The sequence below is a fragment of the Clarias gariepinus genome, chromosome 3 (assembly GCF_024256425.1).
Source record: "Clarias gariepinus isolate MV-2021 ecotype Netherlands chromosome 3, CGAR_prim_01v2, whole genome shotgun sequence".
NCBI lineage: Eukaryota > Metazoa > Chordata > Actinopteri > Siluriformes > Clariidae > Clarias > Clarias gariepinus.
In genome coordinates this window covers 26,884,531-26,911,050 of record NC_071102.1, presented here as the reverse complement: position 1 = coordinate 26,911,050, position 26,520 = coordinate 26,884,531, and the positions used below count along the sequence as shown (strand labels likewise).

Here is a 26,520-nt window from a genome sequence, read left to right as displayed (position 1 = left end):
TTTTGTTTTGCATCATATAAAATTTGTAATATCTGCATCCTAATAATTCTTGAAATGCCTGATATAAGAATCAAAGAAACTCATGGAAAAAAATACTTAATTAAATTTATCCTGAGCGACTGATGCCTGATGTTTTGTATTGTTTGCTTAATGCAGCGTGCACCGGATATAGCGGAAACATCCGCACTCAAAAGTGCACCCTTGTATGTACCTGCACTTGTTGCTTCTGAGTGTTGAGCATCTTAGGATCGATGCTCAGGGGCCCGAGCACACTCATCATCAGCTCTTTCTCCCGCAGCCAGGGGCCGAGCTGATTGGCTGCTGATGCAAAGTTGCCCAGTCTGTCTGCGCACGTCTCCAGTTCTGTCTGTCTCTGTGTTGCAGCCTGATTGGCTTTCTCCCATCGAGATTCTAAGAAAAGAAACGATGGTACATGCGGTTGTGTAAAATAAACATATCACGATGCCTCTTGAAACCATAACAACTGAGGCTGGATGCACAGGTCGCCATAGCAACGCAAAGATTCTGGGTAAGTGTAACCGTGAATAATCATTTTAGCAGCAACTACAGGGTGTTAAGATTAAAAGGGACGCAAAACAATAACTTCTAATTTAGTCTGTTTATGCACCGGCATTACCGGAGCAGAAAGATGTATACATGCAATCCTGGCAGCAATACATGCTTGCCCTTATACTTTTTTTTGAGTCATAGAAGGCTCTAGTCTGACACCCGCATGTGGTTCCTATAAAGCACGAATTCTGCTTTCGAGAATAAGTTTAATGCTTTGAGTCACACAAGAAAAATAAAATATCACGGAGGACTAAAAGCTGTTCCTGAAGCTCACTCTATTCTCCTGCCTCCTCCAGTTCCTCCAACCTACGCACCATACCAGGCTTTTGTTTGATTTACCAGAGAAGCTCTCAACCTTTTAGAAAAATAAATAAATAAATAAATAAATCTCCTACAAAATTATTTTTAGCATTAGTACTGAACGAATATGCACATAAAACACAGAATGTATCTGGAGAATGTAAATGCAGTCCTGTTTAATGTTATAGCGATAGATTGATCTGACTGACCGATATCTTTTAGCTGTTGTTTCCAAGTCTCTGCTTCGGGGGAGTCTGGGTTTTCTTTTATCAGTTGCTTTAGAGTCTTCTTCAGGTCCTCCACTTTATCAGAATGTTCTGCAAGCTCAGACAGCAAGGCCTGCATGGAGGTAGTTCATCAGATAAGATTATAAAACATCTAATTATGAAGTGACACCACACCACACAGCTACGTCTTGAGCTGTGCTTTTGCTCACCTTGTTCTCCCGAGCCTGCTCACGAACTACCTCAGGCCGTGAGGGCGAGGCAGCCTGCCCCTGTGCTAGGCTCTGTTCCCGTGGGCCGAGCCACTGGTGCAGAGACGCAGAGTCCTGCCTGGCTTTCTGGTACAGCTCCAGAGACGCCTGCTGTCTACTCTGCCTCTGCTGAAGATCCCCACCGAGCTTCTCATACTTGCTGTTCACGTCTGCCACCACCACCTGGATCTCAGTCAGGTCTAACAGGAAGGAGAAAAAAGGGTGGGGGGGTTAGTCTTAAGATAAGATAAATGATAAGGTTAATATAGCGTTGACTGTTCTACAGTTATATTTTATATTCTAAGAACAATCCAAACAGACACAGACAGAAGCTGAGACATGGCATGTCAAGTTTATAAAAGCACACTGACTGAGTGGTTATAATGATTGTTTTTTTTTTTCCCAGCTGCAATCAGAGATGCATTTTGTTAGGTGTCATTTTTTTCTCCACACCACACACAAAAGTATTGTTCGAAAGTCTGACCACTGGAATTCACTTTAGCTAAAACCGAGTGCTGGGTTTTGGTGGCAAACAGTAGCTCAGGATCAATCTTAGGTCTATATGTGGTATGGTGATGATAGACCGGAGACGGTGCGACACAATGGAAGTCGGGTGGTGTAGAATGGGATGTGGATGGAGACAACCTGGTCTGCACTGAGTACAGGGGGCTCACCTCTGCAGGTGTGAATGCCATTGAGACTGCTGGAGCCACCGGCACCATTGAGCGTGGGGACACCTGGGAGAGAGACACTCACTCAGACACTGGTGCCACACACATGCATGAACACTACAAACACGAAAGCTTTTGCACAGACCAGTGTATAAGCTCACAAAGGTTAAACATAGAACAGGGTGCTAAAGCAGACATACACAAGTCTCACAACTGATATAGAAGATTTTTTTGTATGTGAATTAGTAATACATACCACTAACTAGAGATTAAGCTAGGATATACAGTGAAACCTCGGATTGCGAGTAACGCTGTTTGTGAGCGTTCTGCAAGACGAGCAAAGATTTGTAATAAATTTTTACTTGGAAAACGAACAAGTCTTGGTTTACGAATACCGAGTTTTACGTATCACACATGCGCTTCTTGCTTTGACGCTAAGCGTCACGATGTCACAACTGAGCCAATGGTTTTTCTCTCTTGCGCGCTGCGGAATTGTAAGTAATTATCTCCTCTGCTGGGTCTTAGTGCGCTCCTCTTACTGGTATAATCAATATCCATGCACGTGTGTACTATGTACTATAACACTGTGACCATGTGTGTGCATAAAATATTTTATTTTGTGTCTGTATGCGTGTGTGTACAGCGTGTGTAAAGCAAAAGCAAGGTTGAGGATCCATTTTCTTTCTCTGCTTAAGGCTCAGCAAAGGTAAAGTGCAGGTTAGGTTACTTTACAGCAGTGATTCCGTTAGTGTGTTGCTCAATCGAGTGTCATTCGAGAGATTTCTTGTTTATTTTTCCGATAAAACTGTGTTTCCATTGTGTGCAAGTGTGTGTGTGAAAAGAGTGGAGGAAAGGTGTGTAAGACGAGAAATGGGTGAGGGGGGCTTACTTTAGATTTACACACACACACACACACACACACACACACAGCGCCTGTGCGCACATACGGAAACGCCTATATGTCGAGATTTATTTTTACTTTTTTTTTTAAAGATAAAGTGCAGGTTAATTTGTTTTATTTTTACTTAACATTTTGTGTAAATTATTTTTATGTATTTATTTTTTTGATCTGTGGAATAAATAATTTGAGTTTCTATTATTTCTTATGGAAAAAATTTGCTTTTATTTACGAGTGTTTTGGAATACGAGCCCGCTTCTAGAACGAATTATGCTCGTAATCCAAGGATCCACTGTAATTTAGTTTTCCAAAACTTCTTTTTTATACCTGTCAATTTCCAGTTTCTTACTTTCTAATTTTAAAGGGGAAATAATGCCTGTCTATTTGAGGATAAAATGTTGTCTGTAAGATAGACATGATGGGAGACCCATCACAGTCACAAAGATCTGTATTTAAAGTATATATATATATATATGTGTGTGTGGTGAAAGACCAAACATCTGAATGCCAGTTTTACCAGTTTTGCTTCGAGGAGCGGTGATACTGATGATCAGACTCTCCAGCTCTGAGCTGCTCTTGTTTAGCTCCTGAACTCGATTGCCCTGGGACTCCCACTCACTCAGCAGGTCCTGAGAACAAACCATGGAACATTATGAAACCCAGAACGTTCACTTTCCAGAACACGACTTTCAGTTTTTTCTACTGCACACCCACCTTGAGCTGCTGCACTCTCCTCTGCAGGCCCTCTGTGTTAAGGTTGGGTTCTTTAGCGGGCAGTTGCTCCTGTGCCATCTGCAGCCACCTGAGGAGGGACCCGGAAAGAGAGCGGAACTCTGCCAGCTGCTGGTCACAGTTCTGGATGGCGTTCAGTCTGTATACAGATTAAAAAGTAAAATCAGACAACCGAATTAAAGTACTGACTAGCCAATAGGAAAATATTTGCTTAAATTACTTGTCGAGTCTCCTTTCATTCCAAATGTCTTACAAGATTTTTTTGTTTTTGCAAGATATGTTTTTGAAGACACATCAGCCAAACCACTGATTTAAAACCTTTCGATGAACTCATGCAGCTGGCTATGCTTCAGTACTCCCCTATTCTGCTATTACAGATTGGCTAGCATTACCAACATTACATTTAGTCGTAGGAATTATAAAAAGGCCCCGTCTCCTTTACGCTTAATAACACAGAGAAGGCATGATCATAATCCCACTTCTAATATACCAACTGCCATAGGACATGGTTATATAAGGAACTGGGTCTTCTCTGGCAATTCACACATGAAACCCTTCAGAAAAATGCTTCTCTAATAGGTAATAATGTCCGGTAGGCAGAGTGTACACCTATTCACTAAAAACATATTAATCAAACAAGTTTTATTTTTCCTCTGTGGTGACATTTTGCAGTGCTGGAATCTGGCTAGTGCCAATGCTAGTCTCCCAATGCGCAAACTTCTGTACGTCTGTAAAATATTTGTTATACTCAAGAGGCATTTCTGATAGCATGGTTTGGGTTCACTTGTTCCCTCCGAGGAGAGACGGAAAAGTTTCTGCAATGTTTTTGACTGATTTATCCTATATCCTATATCCTATAATTAGGTTATACTTTACCCGAATGGGAATGGTCTCTGTTTGGATGACTCCATCATCATGGGCTATAGCGTCTTACTGGTTGATTTAAGGAGAATGAAACTGATATAAAATATACTTTTCTGTAACCAGTGGATTTAACTTTTTACCGTCAGTTAACGAAGTTATATCGTGCAGCTTTAAGTGTATGTTTAAGTTCCTCACCAAACTGATAACTTACGGCCTAGCCTGTGCACCGAGTTAATGGAAAAACTGAAAGAATCTGAACTACAGAGTCCACATGAGATGATCCATGACCCACTCAGTGCCTTGAAGGAAAGGAAATTTATTGAGGCTCTGATTCGTGCGCAAAATAAATTGGCACTATTTCACCAAGGATGAATGGACTTCACCTGTATTTGACAAAATGAAATATGTGGTTCATTTCAAAACTAACAATAAAAGGCGGTTTTGTTCTAGCATCATACTTTCTTGAGTGCACTCTTACAGCAGTCTCACAATACCTTTCCGGAGAACAGGTGTGTGTGTTTTTTTTATTTTTGTTCCCAAAACTAACCTCTCATTGACACCTGCTTCTAGTCGAGCAAACTCATCAGACACCTCTTTGGTTGAGTCCACAAGGCTGTGCACGTTGGCAAATAGCCTCGACTTGCTCAGTTCTGTACCAAGCTCCACAAATGACTTCAGCTGACTAGTTTCTTGGACAAGATCTGATTTTACTTCCTATAACCAAAGCATGAGAAGTTAATTAGAGACTTTACCCTTTAGAAGGTAACATTAGAGCCTATAAAGAATATCTAAATACGGCACCATGGCTGACTCCATTACCTCTATGGTGTGTTTATAATCCTCAACGCTGTGGTCCGGCAGGCCCCCGAGGCTCAAAACTCTCTCGCGGCTCTGGGTGAAGTCTCGAAGGTCCGAGCTCAGGCGCTCGAAGCCCTCCAGCTTGGGCAGCACTACCCGCAGTTCGGCTTCTCTTTCGGCCTGTTTGGTCTGGGCTGCGGTGTAGCGCTGACTCAGGTCCTGCAGTGCCCCCTGCAGACCAGAGACTGTTGATGCATCTGCCGATTTCAGGAGCTTGGACACACAGTCACGAGTGGCCTCCACGCTGCCCTGTCGTGACAATAATTCTTGACGCAGTTTCTGAAAAAGACAAAGGGATCGGGAAAAAGTAGTTATACATAACTTTGCGCTTGAGTTTTTCAAATTCGTGCACGTCATTAACACTAGATGCTTCATTATGAGAAGTTATGAGGCAAGTATGCAAGTTTATACTGGTTCACAGATGGTTACATCTTTCATTTTGATTCTAATGTCGTATTAGTACAGTACATATATAGCCAAGCTAGATACCTGATTTTGGGTGAGGGCCTCCTGTACTGCCTGGGCAGTAGGTTGGACTGGTCCAGGATCTAATGCTAGACCATCCAGCCAGGAAAGCAGTGCATTGAGTCCCTCCTGAACACTGACAGACTGAGCTACAGCAGTCTGGAGTTGCTCAGCTCTCTGAGACACCGACTCTGACAGCGTTCCAAACCGCTTCTCAAGTGCATCTGAAACGGATAATGTAACATAAGTAATAATATTTTAAAACTTCATATAATACATATATTGAATTAACAGAAAACGGATATGCAGTTACCTGTGGTGATGTTGATATCTGTGGTTTTGAGTTTGGGAGAGTCCTGGGAGCTGGTGAGATCTTTCTCAGCTTTCTTTACCTTCTCCAATTGCACCGAGCGCTCAGCGAGCTCATCCTGCAGATGCTGAGTAAAAGAAAATAGAAAAAGAAATAAAATAAATAGAAGACAGACATAAAAGGCTTTAAATAGGTCTCACTGAGTCAAGATGAATTTCCTTCCTCGGGGAAGAGTAGACACCCTTACCTGTACAGTATTGAGTGTATTTTGTAGTGTCTGTGTATCTGACTGTTCTCCACTGGGTTTTAGTATGCTCTGGTTTTGTTCTTGAGCACTGAGCCAAGAATCCAGAGCTGTAGCCTCATCCTGGTACTGCTGGTACCGATCCAGTAGAGTGGACAAATGGGTACCAAGATCGACAGACTGCGAACAGCAGAAGAATTAGGCAAAAATTATTTCCAAAATAGATAATACATTATTATTACCTAATGTAGCTGCATAAAATGCCAACAATTCCAAAATTTCCAAGGTCTGGTATATTGTATGTGTGTATGTGTGCTAGAGAAATGAGTCGGCTTCCTCGTGTTTCAGTGAATCAGCCCGGGAGAACGATGGCTGTCCTGATGGTGAATAAACGCAACAAAACAGAATTCACAGTCCAATATAGTGGAAAACAGCTCTGAGACAAAATGGCGTCTGTTTTGTTGAGGTGAAATTAGCGTTTATTCACCATCAGGACAGCCATCGTTCTCCCGGGCTGATTCACTGAAACACGAGGAAGCCGACTCATTTCTCTAGCACACATACACACATACAATATACCAGACCTTGGAAATTTTGGAATTGTTGGCATTTTATGCAGCTACATTAGGTAGCTAATGTAGCTGCATAAAATACCAACAATTCCAAAATTTGACAAAATGGCGTCTGGGATTCCCCTCCCGATTTAAAGACAACACTGTTAGACAGATTTAGTCAAGTGGATACGTATGCTTTACATTGTATGTGTGTGTTAAAGGCGTTTAAGACTCACACTGTCGGACTTAAGAACAAATCTGACTTACGAGCGTGCTCCCGGCAACGAAACTCGTTGGTAAGTTGGAGACTACTTCTACACTTTTTAATTTAATATCTCTGACGATATATAACCAAAAACATTCTGGATGATTTTAATTAGTAGATTTGTATCCTGAAAAGATTACATCCCTACCTTGTTTTGTAGAGAACTGTAGCGTTGTTGTGCATCTTGTAGTTTATCACTGACAAGCTGCCTTGTATCCTGTAGTGCTGGCTCAATAACGCCCGCCCTTTCCTGAGCGCCATGTATCGAATCCAGAACCTTCTGTCCAGAAATCGATACGAACCGCAAATCTGCCTTGTGGCAGATCACGTCATCTGCCAGCTAGAAAACATCGACAAACAAGATGCCATCATTAATCATGCATGAAACTCTTGAGCAGAATACTGCTTAAACTGCACTCAATGATTACAGAATATTAAACATGTACCCATAATTAATACCTTTTTGTGCTCCTCCAGCCTGTCTTTTAGTCCCTGTGCATCAGCTTCCCCTTCTCTTAGGGAACACAGGCCTTTTTCACTCTGCTCTAGCCATGCTCCTAGGTTGCTATGTTCCTCCATGAACTTGGAGAGGTCATCTTGTAGCGCTTCAGTTCGCCTTAATCTCTCCTGGCAGCTCTGTAAACGTTCTTGGTGCTGGCTCTGGAGGTGGTCCAGTCTGGCGCGCAGACGCTGCTTCTCCTCCGGGGGCACGCTGGAGTCTGGCTGCTCCAGGAGAGAGCGTGTGGACTGGGCCACTTGGAGGAGGTGAGCCTGCTGAGCTTGTAACTGCTGCAATTCAGCCTGAAACGGTTAAGCCAAATAGGAATCAATTAACGTCGAAATCAGGATTCAGAATAACCACATTCAAGTTTGGAGAGCTCATATCTGACCTTAAGTAAGTCACTGTGTGAGTTCAGTGACCCTGCTGGCACAATGGAATCTGGAACACTTTCATCAAACGACTTCACCTTAGAGGCGTCCAGTGATGATAACTCCTTAAGCAGCACGTCTATTTTTCCCTGAGTCTCCTGCAGCTGCTCCTCCGCTTTAGCCTTGCGGAGACAATAGGAAAAGAAAATACTTTTTCACAAAGCACTGAAAAAGAAAAACTCAATCCTGATGTACAGTATTTCCTTGAGGTTTTTACCCTTTGTGTGTTTTGCTGGAGGGTTGTGTTGATGGTAGAGTCCAGCTGGGCTAGTGAGGACTTAGCCGTGTCTGTGAGGGTGTGGTATTGCTCTTTCATTTGTGCCAGTGCTGCTTGGAGTTTAGCCCTTTCCTCTGGACTTAGATCCTCACCACGCTCAGCCAGGAACGCTTCCACTGACTGAATCGTCTCCATCATGTCGTCACCTTTGGCCTGAAGATCTTTCTGCACCTCCTGAAATTTACGGCATTTACATTAAGCTACACAGGTCATTTATACTCCTATATAGATATTTAACAGTCATGCAGCTCACTTATTAAATCACCTTGAGCTCAGTGTGCTTTTGTTGAAGTACATTCACATTGTCTGAATCAGCTCCGGTTCTCTGACTGGCCAGCAGACTCGCTGCCCCGGCCAACCACATACTGAGGCCTTCCAGCTTCTGTGAGCACTCCGCTTTCTGCTGCTGCACTGCCTAAAACCCAACAGAATTGTTTTTCCTCTTTGTTGCTCCTCGCACAATAATTAAAACTATATTTATCAGCATCATTTGTGCTTCATCGTTTCTAACTATGTTAGGGTTCAAAGATTTTCACCTCTACCCATCATACAACTGATTAATCACAATTCATTTATCACACAAAACTATGCATTGTTTGAGCAAGATGTACCCATTCTGATCACACAGACAGACAGACAGACAGACAGAAAGACAGACACATTTTTCACAAGGTCAGTCAAGCAGCAAAAGTGATTTTGGTTTATCGCGACGACATTTCATCAGTCGGTTATTTTCCTTTGCTTTAAAACCAACAGTGAGTAAAAATTCTTGTTATTATAAAATGGCTGATTTCATTCTCTAGCCTTTTCAAGTTGGCATAAGCGTTTGTCCTCTGTGGCAATCTGTAACAGCAAGGCAGACAGGTTAATACATATATGTTATATCAACACGCATGCACAAAGCAACAAAATATCTAGCGTGAGTGGTAGACTAAGCCGTAAAAAGCATGATGGAGCCGAGCAGTATTATAATTGTAAAACTGGTGTCTTAAATTAATTTCTGTTGCTTAGCGGATGAAAAAGCATCAGATTTGTGTTATAGATTACAATCATCATATCGGTTTTGCAGTTATTACCTAAGTGTTAATTAAAATAAATCCAACGTAAAATCCTGTTTCTGTTATTGCGGCTGTAAAAGCAGAAGCATTCAATTCAACCAGGTATTTCCAAACCTCTCTCTCCCTAGCGATCTGCCTCTCTTTCTCTCTCTCTCTTTCCTCCTGTTCCCGCTCTCGTTCCTTTTGCACTTGCTCCTCTTCCCTGACTCGTTGCACAGAGAGGGCCTCGGCCCTGGCGTGGGTGCGGCCCGTGGCCTGGTGAAAGGCACTCTGAAGCTGCTGAAGTTGTCTCAGCAGATGCCTGCTTTGCTCAGGTGCCAGATCCTGCGCATGCTCCGAGATAAACACCTGGATGTCAAAAGCCACAGCGTTTACATCACTGGACCGAGTTGTGAGACACTCCTGCAGATCCTGAAACAGAAATGCGAATGTGATATAAAATGTTTATAAATGATATAAATGTGGAATAAAACATGAGAGCGGGAAAGTGTATAATCAAAGCAATTTTAAAAATTTTTTTTTTTTTGCACCAATAAATGTATTCAGTACATTTTATCGATTTGGTCAAAGGGACCCATTATACAAAATTCACTTTTTAGTAATTTTAGCCATTCAGAGGCTCCAAATTTTTTGTCTTGGCTGGGGCTTAAACAAGTCTTTTTCTCTTATATGACCTCACATAAGATGATACCCTCAGCTTCATCCAGCTGTGCTTAGCTCTTACGTTGTCTGGTGGAACAGGCTTGAAACATCATGTTTCGAAGCAGGGTGAAATAGTCGGTATTTAAGGCATGATAAAAATGCAATATTCAAGGCGGCCTTGGGAAGCTCTGAGAATTATGTTAACTTGTTAAAGGAGTAATATAATATTCGATTGATGATGTTACCCTTTACATTAGAGAAATTCTTCAACAGCTTAGTTTTACTCGCTCATTCTATATACTGCCACTGTACAGGATACTGCAAAGGGTCAAGAGAGCCCTGAAGCCTATCCCTAGGAGACTTGGGGTACTACAATCCACCACACTCACTCGCACACTGCAGGCAACTGGAAATAGAAATGCCAATTAGCTTTGACTGCATGTCTTGTAGAAGTAAACCAGACTACACAGAGGGAAACATATTAAGCACTGAAAGTACAAGCAAACTCCGTGCTTTCCACGCAGATCCATGCTCGAACATAGGAATCGAACCCTAGAGCCTGGGGTTTGTCCTAAAGAAGATCATTTTTTGGAAGACTTAAAAAGTACAGACTTGCCCCTGCCCGTTACAAACTCTATAGTATAGACTCCTTTAAAAAAGGGAAACTTTTCCTTAATAGCGACAATAATGTTTTTAAAAACTATTTTATGTGAAGCATCCACCATATAATGCTTGTGACGGTTCTTACTATAGAATATTAGAACAGGCACATTCACATAAACCTGTGATTTGTCTTCTAGCTGTAACTAGTGATAAAGTAATTTCATCAAAACCTTCTAACTAATAAGAACACAGTTCAAAGTTTAACAAAGTTCGTAAGTGATACCTTGACTTGTTGTTGTTTTTGATTGAGCCACATTAATGTTCTTCTGTCATTCTCTTTAACCTTTCCATCCTCAGATGCAGCTGCTTCCTGCTCCATCTGAGCTTCTTTGTCATTAAGCCAGTCAAGAAGACGGTCCACTCGTCCAGTCAGAGACTCCAACTCACTACTTACTGCCTCCTATGAGGAAGTAGAAAGCATTTTTGCAAGTTCAGTGACTGTTGACATTCTGGTGCACTTTAAAACTACAGCTCATACTGTATCTGATATTTCCATCTTACCCTCTGTGCATCACGATGTGATTGCATCCCTTGCAGAGCACTCTCAGCAAGATTTCTCGCAGCGTTAAATGTACGGGACAAACTCCGCTGGTCCTTCTCCAGGGCCATGACTAATTGGGGTGGGATATCATCACTGTGAGACTCCAGGAGTTGCTTGGCTGCTTCAAGCTCTTTGTTTACTCGGGGCTCCAAATCAGTGAGCTCTAGAGCAAGAGACTGGTTTTGGAGGAAAGGAATGTAAGTAACACAAAATTATTGATCACTTTAGCATATTTTCTTTAATTCTGCATGAAAAAAAAAAGTTTCTAAGAAAAAGGTTCTTAGAAACCCCCTTAGAAAAAACTTCCAGCCTGAAATGGAAAAATGCAGTGTCGCACTGATGTGTGTGATTAATAAATCACTCATGCTTGCTTTCAGGATTTTAGGTTAAAAACCAAAGCTTTCAAGGAAAATCCATATAACATAACCTCTCATACAGTGCTGTGCAAAAGTCTTGAGCCACCCATCATTTCCCAATATTAAACTTATTTAAATGACATCCATGTAAATTAAAAGCAATGAGAAACATTCTATCGGTTGTTTATGTACGTAATACCCTCAGCAGCAACCTCATTTCCCCTCTCGTCTATTTCAACCACCCAGCATTCAGCTTCGTATACCCGATCATCTCTCAGCACCTACAGTACAAGTTATATGGATTTTTTTTACGCTTGAATGATTTATAGGTCACTGTGAATCCTCTAAAACTGCTACAGAAAACAGACTGAAAATGAGAAACAAAAACTTGCCAAAGTTAAAGCCAAAAAAAAAAAGGCTTTCAGAGAACTATTTCTCAAGACTACATTAAAAATACAAGAAAGGCTTTTTGGAAGCAAAATGTAAAGAAATAAGGGGTGGCTCAAAACCTTACTGTACAATAATGTATATGCACAGACGTTAAAGTGCAATGAATTTAACAGGCCAGGGGTGTTGATTAATCATGTTGATGTCCCTGTCCAACTCTGCAATAATCTGTGTTCACCATCAAACAAAATAAAAAAAAAAAATTCTTAAGAAACCCCTTTTCTCAGAAGAATATTTTAGCAGTGCTCACCTCTGTCTGTTTAATGACATCATCAAGGGTAGCAAGACTCTTCCCCATGGACTGCTGCTGCTGTTGCTTAAGACGGACTTCAATGTGTCTCACCATGGAGAGCAGTGCTACAATTTGTTGATCATGTTCTAGGCATTCTTGACGGATCAGAGAGGACTAAAAAGATTTTAAATGAATGAATTAGAAAAGAAAAGTTGAGAGCAAAAACAGGAAATTTTCAAATTATTTGAGAATGCATATAAACACAGCATCTTACCTTGCCTGTCTGTGGCGTTGTCCTCGGTTCTTTGCTTAGGTCTTTAGCCTGTTTTACATCAGCACCCTCCTGATATTCTTCAAAGTCCTCCTCTTTCCAGCACTCTGTAGTGTCCGACTCGGGGACCTCTTCTAAATTAGACGCTTTTGACTCTTCAGAGTGGATGGATGATGCGTCTCTGAATTTATTGTCAGTATACGAGTATTCCTTAGACATAGCTTGCAGTGGTACCTTGCTGTGTGTATCCTTTAGCTCTGTTTCAAAGGTTTGTACACATGTATCAGTTTGTGGTACTGCCTCTGAACTGTTACCTAAAGTTACAGCAGGCACAGATTTCTGGTGGTCTTTGTCTTCCTCAGTAAAAGTGATATGTGGCTCCTTGGGGACGGCAGAGTCTCCTAGCGTCTCGCTTTTCAAAGTTTCACTTTCTTTTGTTCTTGTCTCACAAACTTGCCTGTCTAAACCAATAGTGGGCTTCAATATTTGCATACTGGGGTCCAAGACAAAATCTGAGCTCGCAGTACGACTAATGTCCTGCTTTTTGTTAACGCTATCCTTAGTCTGGTCTGTCTCACCGAAATGAGTTTGTGTAGAGTCTGTTGCAGTTAAAACATCTCCTGGCAGCAGGTTTTTATTTTTGTCTATCTGCTTTGTCTGATGTATTGCATCAGTATCGAGTGCAGTGCTTTTCTCCTCGATCTTGGCTTTCTCCTGAGCTGTCACATGCCGTTCTTTAGCTGACCCTTGGCGCAATGCTTCTAATTCTTCAGCGGCCTGTTTCTCACTGACACCCCTCTCAAAGACTTTCCTAAGAATGCTTTCTTTGGCTTTCAACAGGAGTGCTTCTTTCTCCAGCTGTGCCTGGTTAAGTTTCTGAGATTGTTCCAGTCCATCTCTTTTTACTGCACTGACTGTCTGACTTTGAGATGGGACGTCAACTGGGGATCTTTGCACTGGCTCAACAACTTTGCTCTCCTCGGATTCCTTATCAGTATTTACCATCTTGGTCTTTTTGTTTTTTCTTTTCTTCTTCCTCTTTTTGTCTGACTGATCTGAAACTTGATCCTCAGCAAGATCTATTTCATGGTCCGCCGGTGTTTCTGATATTTCATTTATGACTGCGGATTGCATTTGACTCTGTAATTCACCTTTTGTGTTTCTGTCAGCATCCACCAAGCTAGCTGGGTCATGTTCTGAAGGTTCAGCGCCCAGGCTTACATTTTCCACATGCTGTCTCTCTTGCATCACTTCTACACTCTTCACAGACTCTATTCTCTGGTGTAGACTTTCTGGAATAGACTCATTGCTATCACTTGTATCTGATTGTCCTGACATCTCTGCTCTGACAAGTCTCTCTATTTTCACATCTTCAGCAATGAATTTTTGATTCATGTCAACATATTCTTTCGTAATTCTGTTTTCCACTTGCTCTGATGCTTTTATAATTTCCAAATCTCTAAAGTTTTTATCTTTGATTACATCAGTGGCTACAACATTTTCAAACTTCTTTGCACCCTCTGTAGGTGAAGTTAGGCTTATACCTGGAGATTTCTGAACTTCCAAATCAATTTTAAACTCTATTTGTTCTTCCACATGTTCTTGATCACCAGTGTCTTCTCTGGACATGCCCTCTGTATCTATGACACCTTTAACATCTTTCAAATCGACTTTGGTCTCTCTGTTCATATTCTTGTCTACAGATTCCTGTCCAGTGACTACACTGTCCTTGCCAAACTTGGTTTCCATGCCTTCGACAGGTGAAATCACATCCATATAAATAGGCTTTAAAATGTCCTCATCCTTCTTGACCTTTATGAGTTCTTTCACATCCACAACACATTTCGGCTCAATGCTAATCATGTCTGTCACAGATTTTTCCTCAATATCCTCCTCAAGAGAAACCTCTGTCACATCTTTTACAACGTCCAAATCTGCTTTCACCTTTCTCTCCACTGACACATCTTCAGGTTTCTGGTCGGTCTCTACAACTTCCTTTCCAAATTCATTCTCAGGACTCTCTATACTTGAAGTCACACTCCTACATGAAGGAACCTCCAAATCCACCTTCACATCTTCAGCAAGTTTTTGATCAACAGCTTCTTTTCTAAACTTCTCCTCAGTGACCTCTACAAGAGTCACTCTTTCAACCTCCAAATCTCTTTTGCCCTCTTTCTTAATGTACGTAGCTTTTGATTTTTGAACTGTTATGGCATCTATTTTAAATTTGTTGTCAGTCATCTCTACAGGTGATGTTACACTCAAATCAATGTCAGCCTCTTTTTTCATGTCCACATCGATATATTTTTGATCAGTGACTACAGCTTCAGTTCCATATTTGGACTCTGTGACCTCTTTGAGTACAGAATATGTTTGATCAATGGAAATATCAGATTTTACTGTCTTAGTCTCAGCACCAGAGACAGAATGAGCTCTATTTACATCACAGGTTTCTGAACAGTGCTCAGGTGTTTGAACAATGCTTTCATCTATCACGCTGCAGCCATTAGCATCCTCTGTAGGTGTAGCCACAATAACTTCTGCATCTACTATGAGCTTTCTTCGTTCAATATTTAGAACTTCATTTCCAGGCTGTTTTGCAATGGTGTCTACAGATGATGATGCAATGACCACTGGAGATCTTCTCATTTCAATCACCATCCCATCCTGTTGGTCAGCTGTCTCACTGGGTTTACCAGATTTTTCATCTGAGTACATTTTTATTCCTTTTTTGTCCTCAGTACCCTGGAACTGAGTTGTCACACTTACATCTAGTAATTCTACCTCTGATCTTTTCTCAGTTTCTGGACATATTTTGGTTTGCTTTTTATGTTTTCCTTTTCCTCTCTTTTTTCCAGGGATCTTTTGTCCATCAGTAAGTGTTGATACAGGTGTGTCATGTCTACTGTCAGTGCTCTCTTCACTTTTAAAGATTGTCTTTATATCACACACTGAATGCAGTTCTGCTGCCTTGGGAATTTCTATGATAGATGGAGGTTGCTCATCATGCAGCTTATGTGTGGGTTCTTGTACAACGCTGAAGTAATTTTTTTCATAGTTTCCCAGGTTCATGTTTATTTTAGTGTCTAATTCAACTGTTGGCTGTATTTGAACATCTGGCTTGGTGGTTTGGAGAACAATGTCATGGCTTTTTCCGGGTGCAGAGTAAATCGTTGATATTTGTGAAACTGGAACAGGTTTGTGTCTTGATTCTTCCTGGGGTGCCATAGTTCTATGTTGTACAGGACTACTTTCTGCAATAGCCTCCTGTAGCCTTTCTTCTGCTTTTACAGTAAACTGACTTGAACCCTCAAATGAGACATTATCATCTTTTTCAACTCCACTTGACGCAACATCCACGTGAATTTCTTCCACCAATTCAGATGATGGATAATGTTGAAGAAGTTGCAGCGGTTCGTCTGAAATGGCCTCCAATTTATCTTTATAATGATCTGTAGATCTGACGTTGGCAAAATGCAATGTGTTCTCTTCTATGTTTTTACAACTTCTTACTGTAGGACTGTCTTGATATGAAACACTTTGGGACGCAAGAGGATCCGCAAGTCCAAAGAAATCACAAAGTTCTGCAGCCATATCTTTAGAGATTAGCCCATCCTGGACAGCCTCCGTAAGACTTGACACCCTCAGACCACTGACGGGGCTAACCAAGCCACCTTTTAAAATTTGATTTTTAGCGATAACCATTGCAACATCTTTTGGAACAAGGCTATTGTCAACAGCATCCATAAGAGACAGCTTTTCTCCATTTGAAATATCAATGATGCCTCCAGAATCTGCCTGACTCTGTAATAATCTGAGTGCAGGAATGGAATCAACCTGACCAGCCTTCATTGCTTCTTGTACAGTCATCAGGTCATTTTCTTTGTTTGGAATGCCTCTAAATGGTCTTACTTCAAGGAATCGCCAACCTGTCTCAATGTCAATCTTTCCTTGTTTGGTTAGCTCTGAATATGGTACGACACGAGCATTTTGAGGATCCAAAACACCACTTTTTACAACTGGAGACTCCATAGCTTCATTTGCAGTGCCTTGATCAATCACACTACAGGAAACCGCTTCGGTCAATGAAAGGTTGCTCTTTGAGGCACTATTATAAATGAAGCCTACAGCTGCCTGAAGAGAAGCAGCATTTGGATCTGAACTAAACTGGTTTTGTCTTGACTTCTCAAACTGTTCGAGTTTTGGAGCAAGTGAACTGTCAATTAGGCTTTGATGTACTGCATCCATAACATTGAGGCGAACTCCAGACTCATGGTGCAAAATTCCACCTTCAGCTACCTGTTGCAATAGAATCTGCTCTGCTTCTTCTTGACCAATAAGGCCTTTCTGAATAGCTTGTTGAATTGGTACAGGCTGCTTTGTTTCAGGATCTATTATTCCATTCATCTGTAGTTGCAATTTCAACTTTTTTTGTACTACATCTGGATCAGAACTCTTTCCATGATATGACTTCTCCAATAAAAGCAGATCATCTTTTTGCTCTTCCTCTATTAGCCCAAGCTTGGCTGCAAGGTTGACTGAAACTTTTTTGCCTTTTTCAAGATCAACGACTCCGCCAGACACGATCTGGCCCTCAAGAAGGTGAGATGCTGTATCTGTATCTAAAAGTCCTTCTTTAGCAGCTTCACGTAGTGAGCATATTCGACCATGCTCTACATCAAACACACCAGCCAGGGATTTTTCTGACTGGAAAACCTTGGTCATTAAATTTTTATTCAAAAGACCTTTCTGTATAACATCTTCGAGGCTCAGTGGTTGACAGCTATGCATATCCAGGAAACCACCAAAAAGCTCTGCTTTAGACATTACTTTCAAAGCAGCATGATCTGGGAGCAGATTCTCGTATACAGCCTTATTAAGGAACAACTTCTGGGTCCCAGCAGTCAAAAGACCCCCCTGCAGCAACTCCTTTGACATGCGATCAAGTTCAGCATTTTCAGAAATGTCCACAGATGTGATCTTTTGGATTTTTAATGAATCTGCATTTTCCATATCTTTGTTGTTATCTGTTTGAGCTGAGATTTGCTTACTTACATCAGACGCTTTAATTTTACTAACTTGCATGCCTTCTGTGACATTTTTGTGACGCTCATCAGGTTGACCTGCTTCTACAGTATCTTTAGTTGTGGTTTCAACAGCAGTGAATGCTCTCTTTGTGTCTAACAACTTATTTAAAGATGGTGCACATTCTACTTTATTTTCATTATGCGTATTCTTATGCGACGCTGAGTTAGGCATCTCAAACTCAACCCAAGAGCCTGTCAGTTCTGTCAGTTGTAGGAATGATTCTCCCTTACTTCTGTTTTCCACTTCTGGGCTCAGTGATTGAAATGTGGCATCACTAGACAAAATGTCCTTCTCTTTTACAAACAAGGGTGATGTCTTAAGTTCTGTCTCTGATACAGTGGAGTCTGTGCTCAAGTACTTTACTAATGTTCTGTCAGGGGGTTTGCCTGCAACTGTTTGCGCAGAATTCTTATGTGTGGTCTTCTGAATATTTTCTGTTTTATCTGTTCCATCCTCTTCTAAAACAATGTGCTTTTCTTGGACTTCTTCTCTACGGATATTAAAAGTTGAGCTTTTCTTTAGAATTTCAATATTTTCTTGTTTTCTTTCACGTAATGACCCCATAAACTTGGGTTCTCCTGCTGCCTCTCTGTCAGAGGGCTCTTTCAGCTGTGGTTTATGCCAGTTTTGATCTTTTGTTGTTCCAATTACACTAATGAGCTCCATCAGTTCAGGTTCCAGCAGGACCAGACGCTCTCCTGAGTGTGCATTTATATAACTGTTTGTCATAAGGTAAGAGAGGAGATGGTGGAGAGCTTGCTCCTGGGGCCTGGATGCCTCCAAAAAGGAAGCATCAGGTTGAAGGTGTGAGAGTAAGGCAGGGGCAGAGTAGGACAGTGGTGATGAGAAGGAAGAACCCCAGCGTTGAATGCACCCTGTTTGATTCACGGCAGGCAGAATGTCAGGAATCTTTGTCTGCTGAAGAACCTCGGCTGCTTCTGATGCTAAAACATCCTCAGCGTGTCCCAGAGGAATCAGCTGACCACTTTCTGGGGAGTAAATTGCACCAATAGAATGTCGCTTGTTTAGGATTTTCCGAGCTAGGTCACCTGAAATTACACCCTGCTGAAGAGCTTCAGTGACAGGAAGCAGCTCCCCTGACTGTGGCCATAAGATGCCGGTAAAAGCCCAAAGAGATTCCAGAACCCTTAAAGCCATGCGAGGAGACAGAAGGTTTCTTTGGATAGCTTCATCTAATTCCAAGCGTTCTCCACTGACTGGGTCAATAAGTCCACCCGATTGTAACTGGTGACTCAGCAGGGAACAGGCCAGGTCTTGGTCCATAAGGCCATGCCTCACAGCTTCATCTACTGTCAGTCGGTGACCAGTGCGTGGATCAGTGATGCCACCTGCAAACAGCTGAGCCTCCAGAAGTCTAATAGTGACTTGCCGGTCAATCAGACCCTCTTGGACTGCCCGGAAAATGCCTACCTTTATACCAGATCGTAAGCAGATTGTTCCCCTTGACTGCTGATTGACTGGCAGAAGACGCAGACCAGTCTCCTGATTTAAAATACATCGCTGATAAAACTCAGACAGACTGAGTTTTTCTGCTGTATTAGGATCAATAAGTTCTTGCCTATCAAAACGATCTTGTAACTTATTGTAAACCTTCGCAGAGATGAGACCTTTGTCTTTAGCAGTTTCAAGACTAAGGATTTCATCTCTGGTGTCATCCCAAAAGCCTCCTGTGCTCACCTGCAGCTCCAAGATACGAAACCCAATTTGTTCTGTTATGTAGCCTGCTTCAATAGCGGCAGCAACTGGTATCATGTGGCTCTTCATAAATGGTGAACCTTGGACAAGATGGAGGGCAGATTCTATTCCTGATAGTGACTGGTGGATACGGCTGTCAATCAGACCAGAGGTTAAACTTTCTTCTAAAGAAAGACCCTGAGCGGAATCAGGACGCAATAGACCACCCCTAACAAGCTGTGCCTCCAGCAGCACATAGCACGTGTCTTGGTCAATAAGTCCTCTCTGTGCTGCCTGGAAAACTGGGAAGGTTTCCACAGTACCAAGATCAATTACTCCAGCGATGGTCTCTCGTCCCTGGAAAAGGAGATATACTGTTTAAGTATGATTATAGTACGAAAATAGGTTTGATATTATTTATTTTTTAAATTATAACTAAGCAAGTGAAGGGTTTAGAAAAGACCCACACACCTAGCATGCAAATGTAATACAAAATGGTATTCAGTACTAGTTATTAAAAAATATAATTCAATTAATGGCAAGATTTGTTTTACAGCAACAATGCATAAACATACTAAAGCAAAAACAAGATAACTTTACAAAAGTTTTCTTTAAGTACAGCAAAAAGAGTGAAGAGGAAAAAAAAGCAGCTGAGAACTAAGCCAACGGTAAGAGAGAAAGCAAGCACTACTTACCGTATGGAGGGGGTCCATACACGCACACAAACAGATAGGCCGACGGCTCGGCAGTTTGAGGTGCAACAAGGTGAGAAGCTGGATGTTAGCGTTCTGCATGCCACACTCCATCTGCCTGAGACGCTGCCAGCACTGACTATCTACTACCTGACCTTCCTAGCAACTTCTGATCTTACACTACCGTCCTATCAATTAATCTCCAAGATAATCTGCTTTATTATGGGGCCTGAATAGAATTACTTGAAAATTAGCTTAGTAAGGTATTTGATTCGGTATTGGACAGTAAACAGAAAAATGTGGTTGCTATGAGAAATTTCGATGAAAAAGAAATGATGACTGAAACTTGTCTTTAAACATTTTCTAATCTGACTTAGATATTTTCTGGCAGCTGTTAGTGATTTTAAAGCAAAATGCTGATTAAGTCACACAATATTACTGTTTTTAAAGACACAGACAAAGGCAATATTGCATACACACATACATACATACATACATACAAACACACACGCACATAAATGCTTTGTGATCTGGACACATCATGCTCAAACAGACGGAAGTAAGCGTAGCTGGCCTTTACGTTATTCCCTATGAAATATATGATATTTAGGTAACCATTGGTAATAATAAACTTATACCTATTTACACCATATTTCATTAACTCACTTTTTTGGAGACGCACACACAAGCAGACAAAAAAGATCACTGCATACACACATAAAATTATGTTATATACAGAATGTAATATTTGCAGCTAAAGATGAATGTCTAAAATGTATATGTGTACCTATGATCTTCACAATGACAATGTTCACATCTATAATGCAAAAATAATCATGAATAATTATGTTGTGCAATGGAAACTACAGTAGATAAGATCTATGGGAATGAACTTTGAAGCTGTCTGTGTAAAACTATCAAACTATCCATTGCTACTTCTTTAAAACTCATGGCCAGTAAGTAGCAATAAGCAGATGTTTGATGATGATGATGATGATGATGACATGATTACAAGCATGTTGTGAATTATATGTTAGGGTTTCACTCCATGCTATTAAAAAAATGTTATGTTGAAGCAAACCTGTGAGATTCATGGAGGTGGTGATGGATGTCAAAAACACAAGTGAAAAGCAACACACGGACATGCAGCACATGTAGCACTCGCACAGTCTCGCACACAACGCGCCATCTTTTCCTTCAAAAAGTTTTAACTCGTAGGACAACCATTTAAAGCAATGCATCATAAGCACTGTTTCAACGCAAGCATTGCATTTGGCTTTTAGAGCCAGAGTGGAACACTCTTAACGCCTTAACCCTTTAAGTCTACCTTTCGTTTCTCCTCTTTGGCCAGCTGTTGTTCCAGCTGTAGAAGCTGAGATGCGGAATGGTCGCACAGCTCACTGTAGGTGGATTTCAGCTCATCCAGCTGTGATGTAACTTGAGCACGCTCTTCAGGGGACAATCTGGACAATTCAGGTCAGAAAATTAAGTAGGTCAAACAATTTAGTAAATCATTATATTAAAAAAGTTTGCGTGAACAGCAGCCTTTGGTTTTAACTACAGTGTGGCTGCATGTTTTATTTTAAATAAACAGGTCACATATGACTTCACAGTAGTTTTGTCTCCTATTCCAGTCTGGTTCTGTGCAGAAAAGGCCCACGTAATGTCACGTGAATACTGCAAGTTTATACCTATGAATTGGTATACGGTGACCATAAACAAGGTATTATGTTCATTTCATGACTCTTATTCAAAATAACCTCTTAGTAAACATGACTTTTACGCATAACATCTCAAAAAAAAAATTCTATCACCATCCTATCTTGTTCAAGAGGGATTTAAATCTTCAATTGTTTAACAGGTGCTTTGCACCACTATAATTTAACCGAAAATCAAGTTATTTATCATAATACGTGCTGTATACTGTACGTATGTAAAGGTACTGCACTCACTTGCTGGCTTGTTTGGAACGGAGGAAGACTTCTGAGCTTCTGATTGCTTCAGCAACTTCTTCTTTTTTCGAGGCTAACTGCTCACTGATTGCCTGAACACGAGAAAGATCAATCAAAATCTTTAAAACCGTACTATTAAAATCACAGTGCGTCAACGCTAGGGTTAAACCGGGTTAAATCTCTTCATACCTGCTGTGCAGCAAGCGATGTCTGAGCTGGTCCAGCAGCTCTCTCCTGAAGGCCCTTAACCCAACCGAGCAGATCTGAGACCTGACCCACTCTGGCTTGTCTCTCCTCCTCAACTTGTTTCTGCAAGACAAGAGCAAGCATTGCATTCCAAACAGTGTAAATACCTTACAAAAACAAAGTGACACTTTGTCTAGATTTAGGTCGGACCTCTTCTTCTTCAAGTCTCCGCAGCGCATCACTGATGTACTTGACATGTTGCGTTGTCAGCGTCACTAGAGCTGTGTACCGAGTGCGAAGATCCATAAACTGCAGAAAAAACAACAACAACAAAACAACACAATTTTCTTAGCAAATTATAATATTAGCAAAGTCTCTCACAGTGAAAATTTTAAGAAAATTGAAGCATGCACTATACCCTTTCCGATTATGATCATTAACATCACTGAATGTTAACTGATAAATAAAATACTATAAAACAATCTTGTAAATAATATTACTTTGACAACACACAGTTCATTTTATGTATACATAACCGACTCCAGAACCACAGGGCTTTGTGCTCAGTTATAAACTATTACATCGCTTGAAATCACAAATTCCATAAACTAATCCCATTCCTTTTATCCTCTCGTACCTCTTGTGTTATGGCGTCTGATGAAGAATGCATCCTCCTCCTTTTCACTGGAGACTTCTGAGTCGATTCCACGAAGGCTCTAAATGTCATCAGCTGCAGTTCATAGTCCTGATGGAAAACAGGGAGGCACACTACACTGTCAGACGAATGTTATTTGCATATATTTTGATAAAAAAAAAATTATACTAAATCCCGGGGTCCTGCCAAAACAAGCTGAGTCTACAGTAGCCCAGTCGAGTCAATCTGTTCTGAAAGAGTTCTTACTTTGACAGCAGTGCAATAGTGTTTAGAGTAGGTCTGGCACTCGTCCAGTTTTCCTTGGTTCTGTTCAATCTCAGCCACCAAAGCCTGTGGGGGTACACAGAGCATTAGATCTTGATGAAATGCATTCCAGTTAAAAACCACTTCTCAGGGATGAAATACATTCAAGTTAAAAACAACCTCCCAGTGCTGTAACCCACCGTCTGCTGGGCGAGCTGCTCAGACAGGGCTTTACTGTCAGTCTGCTTGGGTTGAGTGTTTTCCTGTTTCTCGGTTGTCTCCTCGATCCAACGTATAAGACCAGAGTGACCATCCCTATACTGCTGGAGCACTGAGCCTATCATCTCCAGATCAGTTTGCCTACAGGAAAGACATTTATTTTTATTTATTATCGGGGCTTAACAAACTCATCCACCTCCCATTACGCCAACAATCCCTGAGAGCTCACCGTGTCTCCATTTGCCTGCATACGCCGTTCCATCTCTCGGTGAGTTGCTGAGCTTTCTCCTGATAGCGCTCCAGCTCAGGACTGCGCTCAGAATGCAGCTGATGGAGCTGGGTCCCCGCTTCGCGTGCCCGCTGCACCTCCGAGCTCAGCGACTGGAAGATGTGGTCCTGCTCCTTCACCTCTGAATTCCATTTCTGAAAAAGTAAGTAAACAGTAGGAAATAGTTAGAGACACTGTAGACAACCGTCTTCCTAAAAGACTCAAAAACAATTATAAGTCCAACCAAAACTAACTCAGTTACCAATAAGCATTCCAGCACCAAGCACCACTTTATTAATAATCCTTGATAACCTCCATATTACAGTTTAAGGTTGTACACAGGGCTCATTTCTCCAAACTTAAACTTTCCCGTTTCTACCCAGACATTGATCCTTGCTGTGATAAATGTAAAAGTGGAGAGGCGTCTCTTATTCGCATGTACTGGACCGAATTTTGAAAAATTCTGGAGGGATGTTTTTTACATATTGAAATGCAACCTTGAATAAGACCCTCTGATTGCTCTTTTTGGTATCACTGGAGAGGAAGATAAGTGTTTAACTCCAGCTAAACAGTGTTTATTGTCTTTTGCGACACTCCTGATCAGGCGTTCTCTTTTATTCAAGTGGAAGGATGCCACGTCACCCAATAACGCCCAGTGGCTCAGAGATATTATGTCCTGTTTGTCCCTGGAGAAGATTCATTACTCAATCCGTTATTCAGACTTGAAATTTCAGCAGGTGTGGAGGCCCTTCCTTCGCTTTTTTCATATACATTTATAGTTTAATTTCCTTCTTATTTAATTGTTTGTCTGTTTGTTTTCTTTTCTCTTTTTTTTGCATGCAGAGCCAAAAAACTTCCAGCTCCATATTTTTTTGTTCATTTTTCTCCCTTTTTTTTTTTTTTTTTTTTTAAGATGCCTGGCGTCTAGCCTTTCTTATGCCTGTAAAGCTGGCTTGGAGTCAGGGAGGGGTGGGGTGGGTGCTATAGGGTTTATAAGGGGGTTATAAAATTTACAGTATATTGAAACATTACATGCTTACTCTGTTATATCCAAGTTTAAAATCAATAAAAAATATTGTTGAGAGAATAATCCTTGATAACTTGGTTGAAAAAAGAGGTAACATTTAGCAAACTGGAATCTAACATCTAGATTATTTGTGAATCATTTTCAGAATACTGCAGGAACACAGTTTCGGAATACAGCAGGAAATTTATGCTGTCAAATTTATTGATATACAGGACATCAATACAAACAAAATCCCTGAACTAAGACAAACAAATCCAGTCAATAAATTTACAGAAAAGTAAAAATGTCATGTAAAAGGATGAATTCGCTTTTTAATTTATGGAGGCTTGGGAAATATCTAAATGTGCATGCCAGAATGACGAAAATCAGAGGAATCAAAAGCTGTTCTTTTTTTTGTTCACTTTGTGCAATGAAAACATTTGCACATTTATAGTAGGCCCATGCTGTGTACCAATTCGTTACTTAAGACTTCGTAACCTGGCTTGGCTTTGTGGAAAATGTATGAAACATCGAAAGGGTTCAATATCCTGAGTAGTCGTGACAAAGATATGTGCCTTTTGCAAATATTGTGAGAAAGAAAATTCCATTTAAGACGACAGCAGTTTCTTTTTTTCCCCAGATAACACTGGATAACACTGGTCTCTCACAGGAACAAAGCAGTGTATCATTTTTGATAAAAGTTGACTGACGCCAGGGAAAGACATGGCAGAAAAGGTCTTACTTATTATTATACCTATTAACATACTTAAGAAGGCTATTTATTGGTGCCTGGTATAAAAGGTGAAAATGGTAATAATTTTTTTTTTTTTAATAAATTTCCAAAAGCATGTGGATATGTGACTATTATCCACATAGCTGGAAGAATGCAACTGTATGGAATTTGGCAGCATAAAGATTTTCCTTAACTAGAACTAATTCTGTTCCAGCATGACAATACCCCTGCACAAAGCGAACTCCATGAACACATTTAAATCTTTAAATCAAGACATATTTATTTTTTGGGACCCCAGTTTTTTAGAGCTGGGGTCCTAAATCATAAATAAGTCTCACTCTCACTCATTGTCAATACCGCTTTATCCTGTATTCATGGTTGTGAGGAACCTGGAGCCAGGAGACTTAGGGGACAAGGCACGGGACACCCTGGACAGGGTGCCAATCCATCGCAGGGCACACATATACACACACTCCAGCCAATTTGGGAACGCCAACTAGCCTAGAGGAAACTACTGTACCTGGAGGAAACCCACCAAGCACGGGAAGGACATGCAAACTCCATGCATACAGAGACGAGAACCCTGGAGGTACAAGGCAACAGTGCTAACCACTACATCACCATGCCGCCTGATAAATAAGTCCATAATTTAAAAAAATTACCCATTAACAGATTTTTCAAAATCTGCTTAAACCAAGATAGGGGGAGCATCTAACAAATGAAGCAGTTTTCAAACTCTAATTAACTTAATTATATTAATTAAAAAAAAGCATAATTAAATTAACTAAAACCACTTACTGGATTCCATTAATGTAATACTAAGTCTTCCAGTATTATTATGAACAAGCTGCAGATGAACAAGGACACGCTGCGACCCACGCAGTGTGAATTACAGTTATGTATGTGGGAAAGAAAACCAGAGAACAAAGAACTAACAGGTAAGAGTGTGTGTATCTTGGTGCGGCTCACCCTTATCTGTTCTTTCAATGCCTGGATGGCAGTGGTATCGGCGGGTACTATGTCCTCCTCGCTCAATCGTCCCTCGTACTTCTTCACCAGACTCTCTGCGGCCTGTAAGCTTCTCATCAGCACGTCTACAGTTTTTAACCTGACGGAAACAGCAGGAGAGTAAGAGGACTGACTCTGTGTGTGTGTGTGTG

The 26,520-nt window shown here is 41.0% G+C and overlaps 1 protein-coding gene across 14 annotated transcripts in view; it reads right to left on the bottom strand.

The window, feature by feature from the left end:
* macf1a (microtubule actin crosslinking factor 1a) overlaps nt 1-26,520 on the bottom strand; it is a 189,597-nt gene that overhangs the window by 46,974 nt on the left and 116,103 nt on the right. For 11 of the 14 annotated variants that reach the window (XM_053491902.1, XM_053491909.1, XM_053491907.1 and 8 more), the window contains 30 exons: nt 26,330-26,468; nt 23,583-23,776; nt 23,335-23,494; nt 23,138-23,221; nt 22,874-22,981; nt 22,447-22,545; nt 22,240-22,359; nt 22,051-22,142; nt 21,426-21,561; nt 12,627-19,763; nt 12,371-12,526; nt 11,278-11,493; nt 11,000-11,176; nt 9,586-9,882; nt 8,679-8,828; nt 8,354-8,587; nt 8,097-8,258; nt 7,666-8,007; nt 7,355-7,546; nt 6,391-6,567; nt 6,147-6,270; nt 5,858-6,057; nt 5,330-5,647; nt 5,058-5,224; nt 3,629-3,785; nt 3,432-3,543; nt 2,020-2,082; nt 1,307-1,545; nt 1,080-1,209; nt 212-411 (listed from right to left, as the gene is read on the bottom strand). In XM_053491902.1, coding sequence (XP_053347877.1) covers nt 212-411; nt 1,080-1,209; nt 1,307-1,545; nt 2,020-2,082; nt 3,432-3,543; nt 3,629-3,785; nt 5,058-5,224; nt 5,330-5,647; nt 5,858-6,057; nt 6,147-6,270; nt 6,391-6,567; nt 7,355-7,546; nt 7,666-8,007; nt 8,097-8,258; nt 8,354-8,587; nt 8,679-8,828; nt 9,586-9,882; nt 11,000-11,176; nt 11,278-11,493; nt 12,371-12,526; nt 12,627-19,763; nt 21,426-21,561; nt 22,051-22,142; nt 22,240-22,359; nt 22,447-22,545; nt 22,874-22,981; nt 23,138-23,221; nt 23,335-23,494; nt 23,583-23,776; nt 26,330-26,468 — 12,082 coding nt within the window. The remainder of the gene's footprint in view (nt 1-211; nt 412-1,079; nt 1,210-1,306; nt 1,546-2,019; nt 2,083-3,431; nt 3,544-3,628; nt 3,786-5,057; nt 5,225-5,329; nt 5,648-5,857; nt 6,058-6,146; nt 6,271-6,390; nt 6,568-7,354; nt 7,547-7,665; nt 8,008-8,096; nt 8,259-8,353; nt 8,588-8,678; nt 8,829-9,585; nt 9,883-10,999; nt 11,177-11,277; nt 11,494-12,370; nt 12,527-12,626; nt 19,764-21,425; nt 21,562-22,050; nt 22,143-22,239; nt 22,360-22,446; nt 22,546-22,873; nt 22,982-23,137; nt 23,222-23,334; nt 23,495-23,582; nt 23,777-26,329; nt 26,469-26,520) is intronic. The other 3 variants (XM_053491908.1, XM_053491906.1, XM_053491899.1) reach the window with 2 other exon arrangements.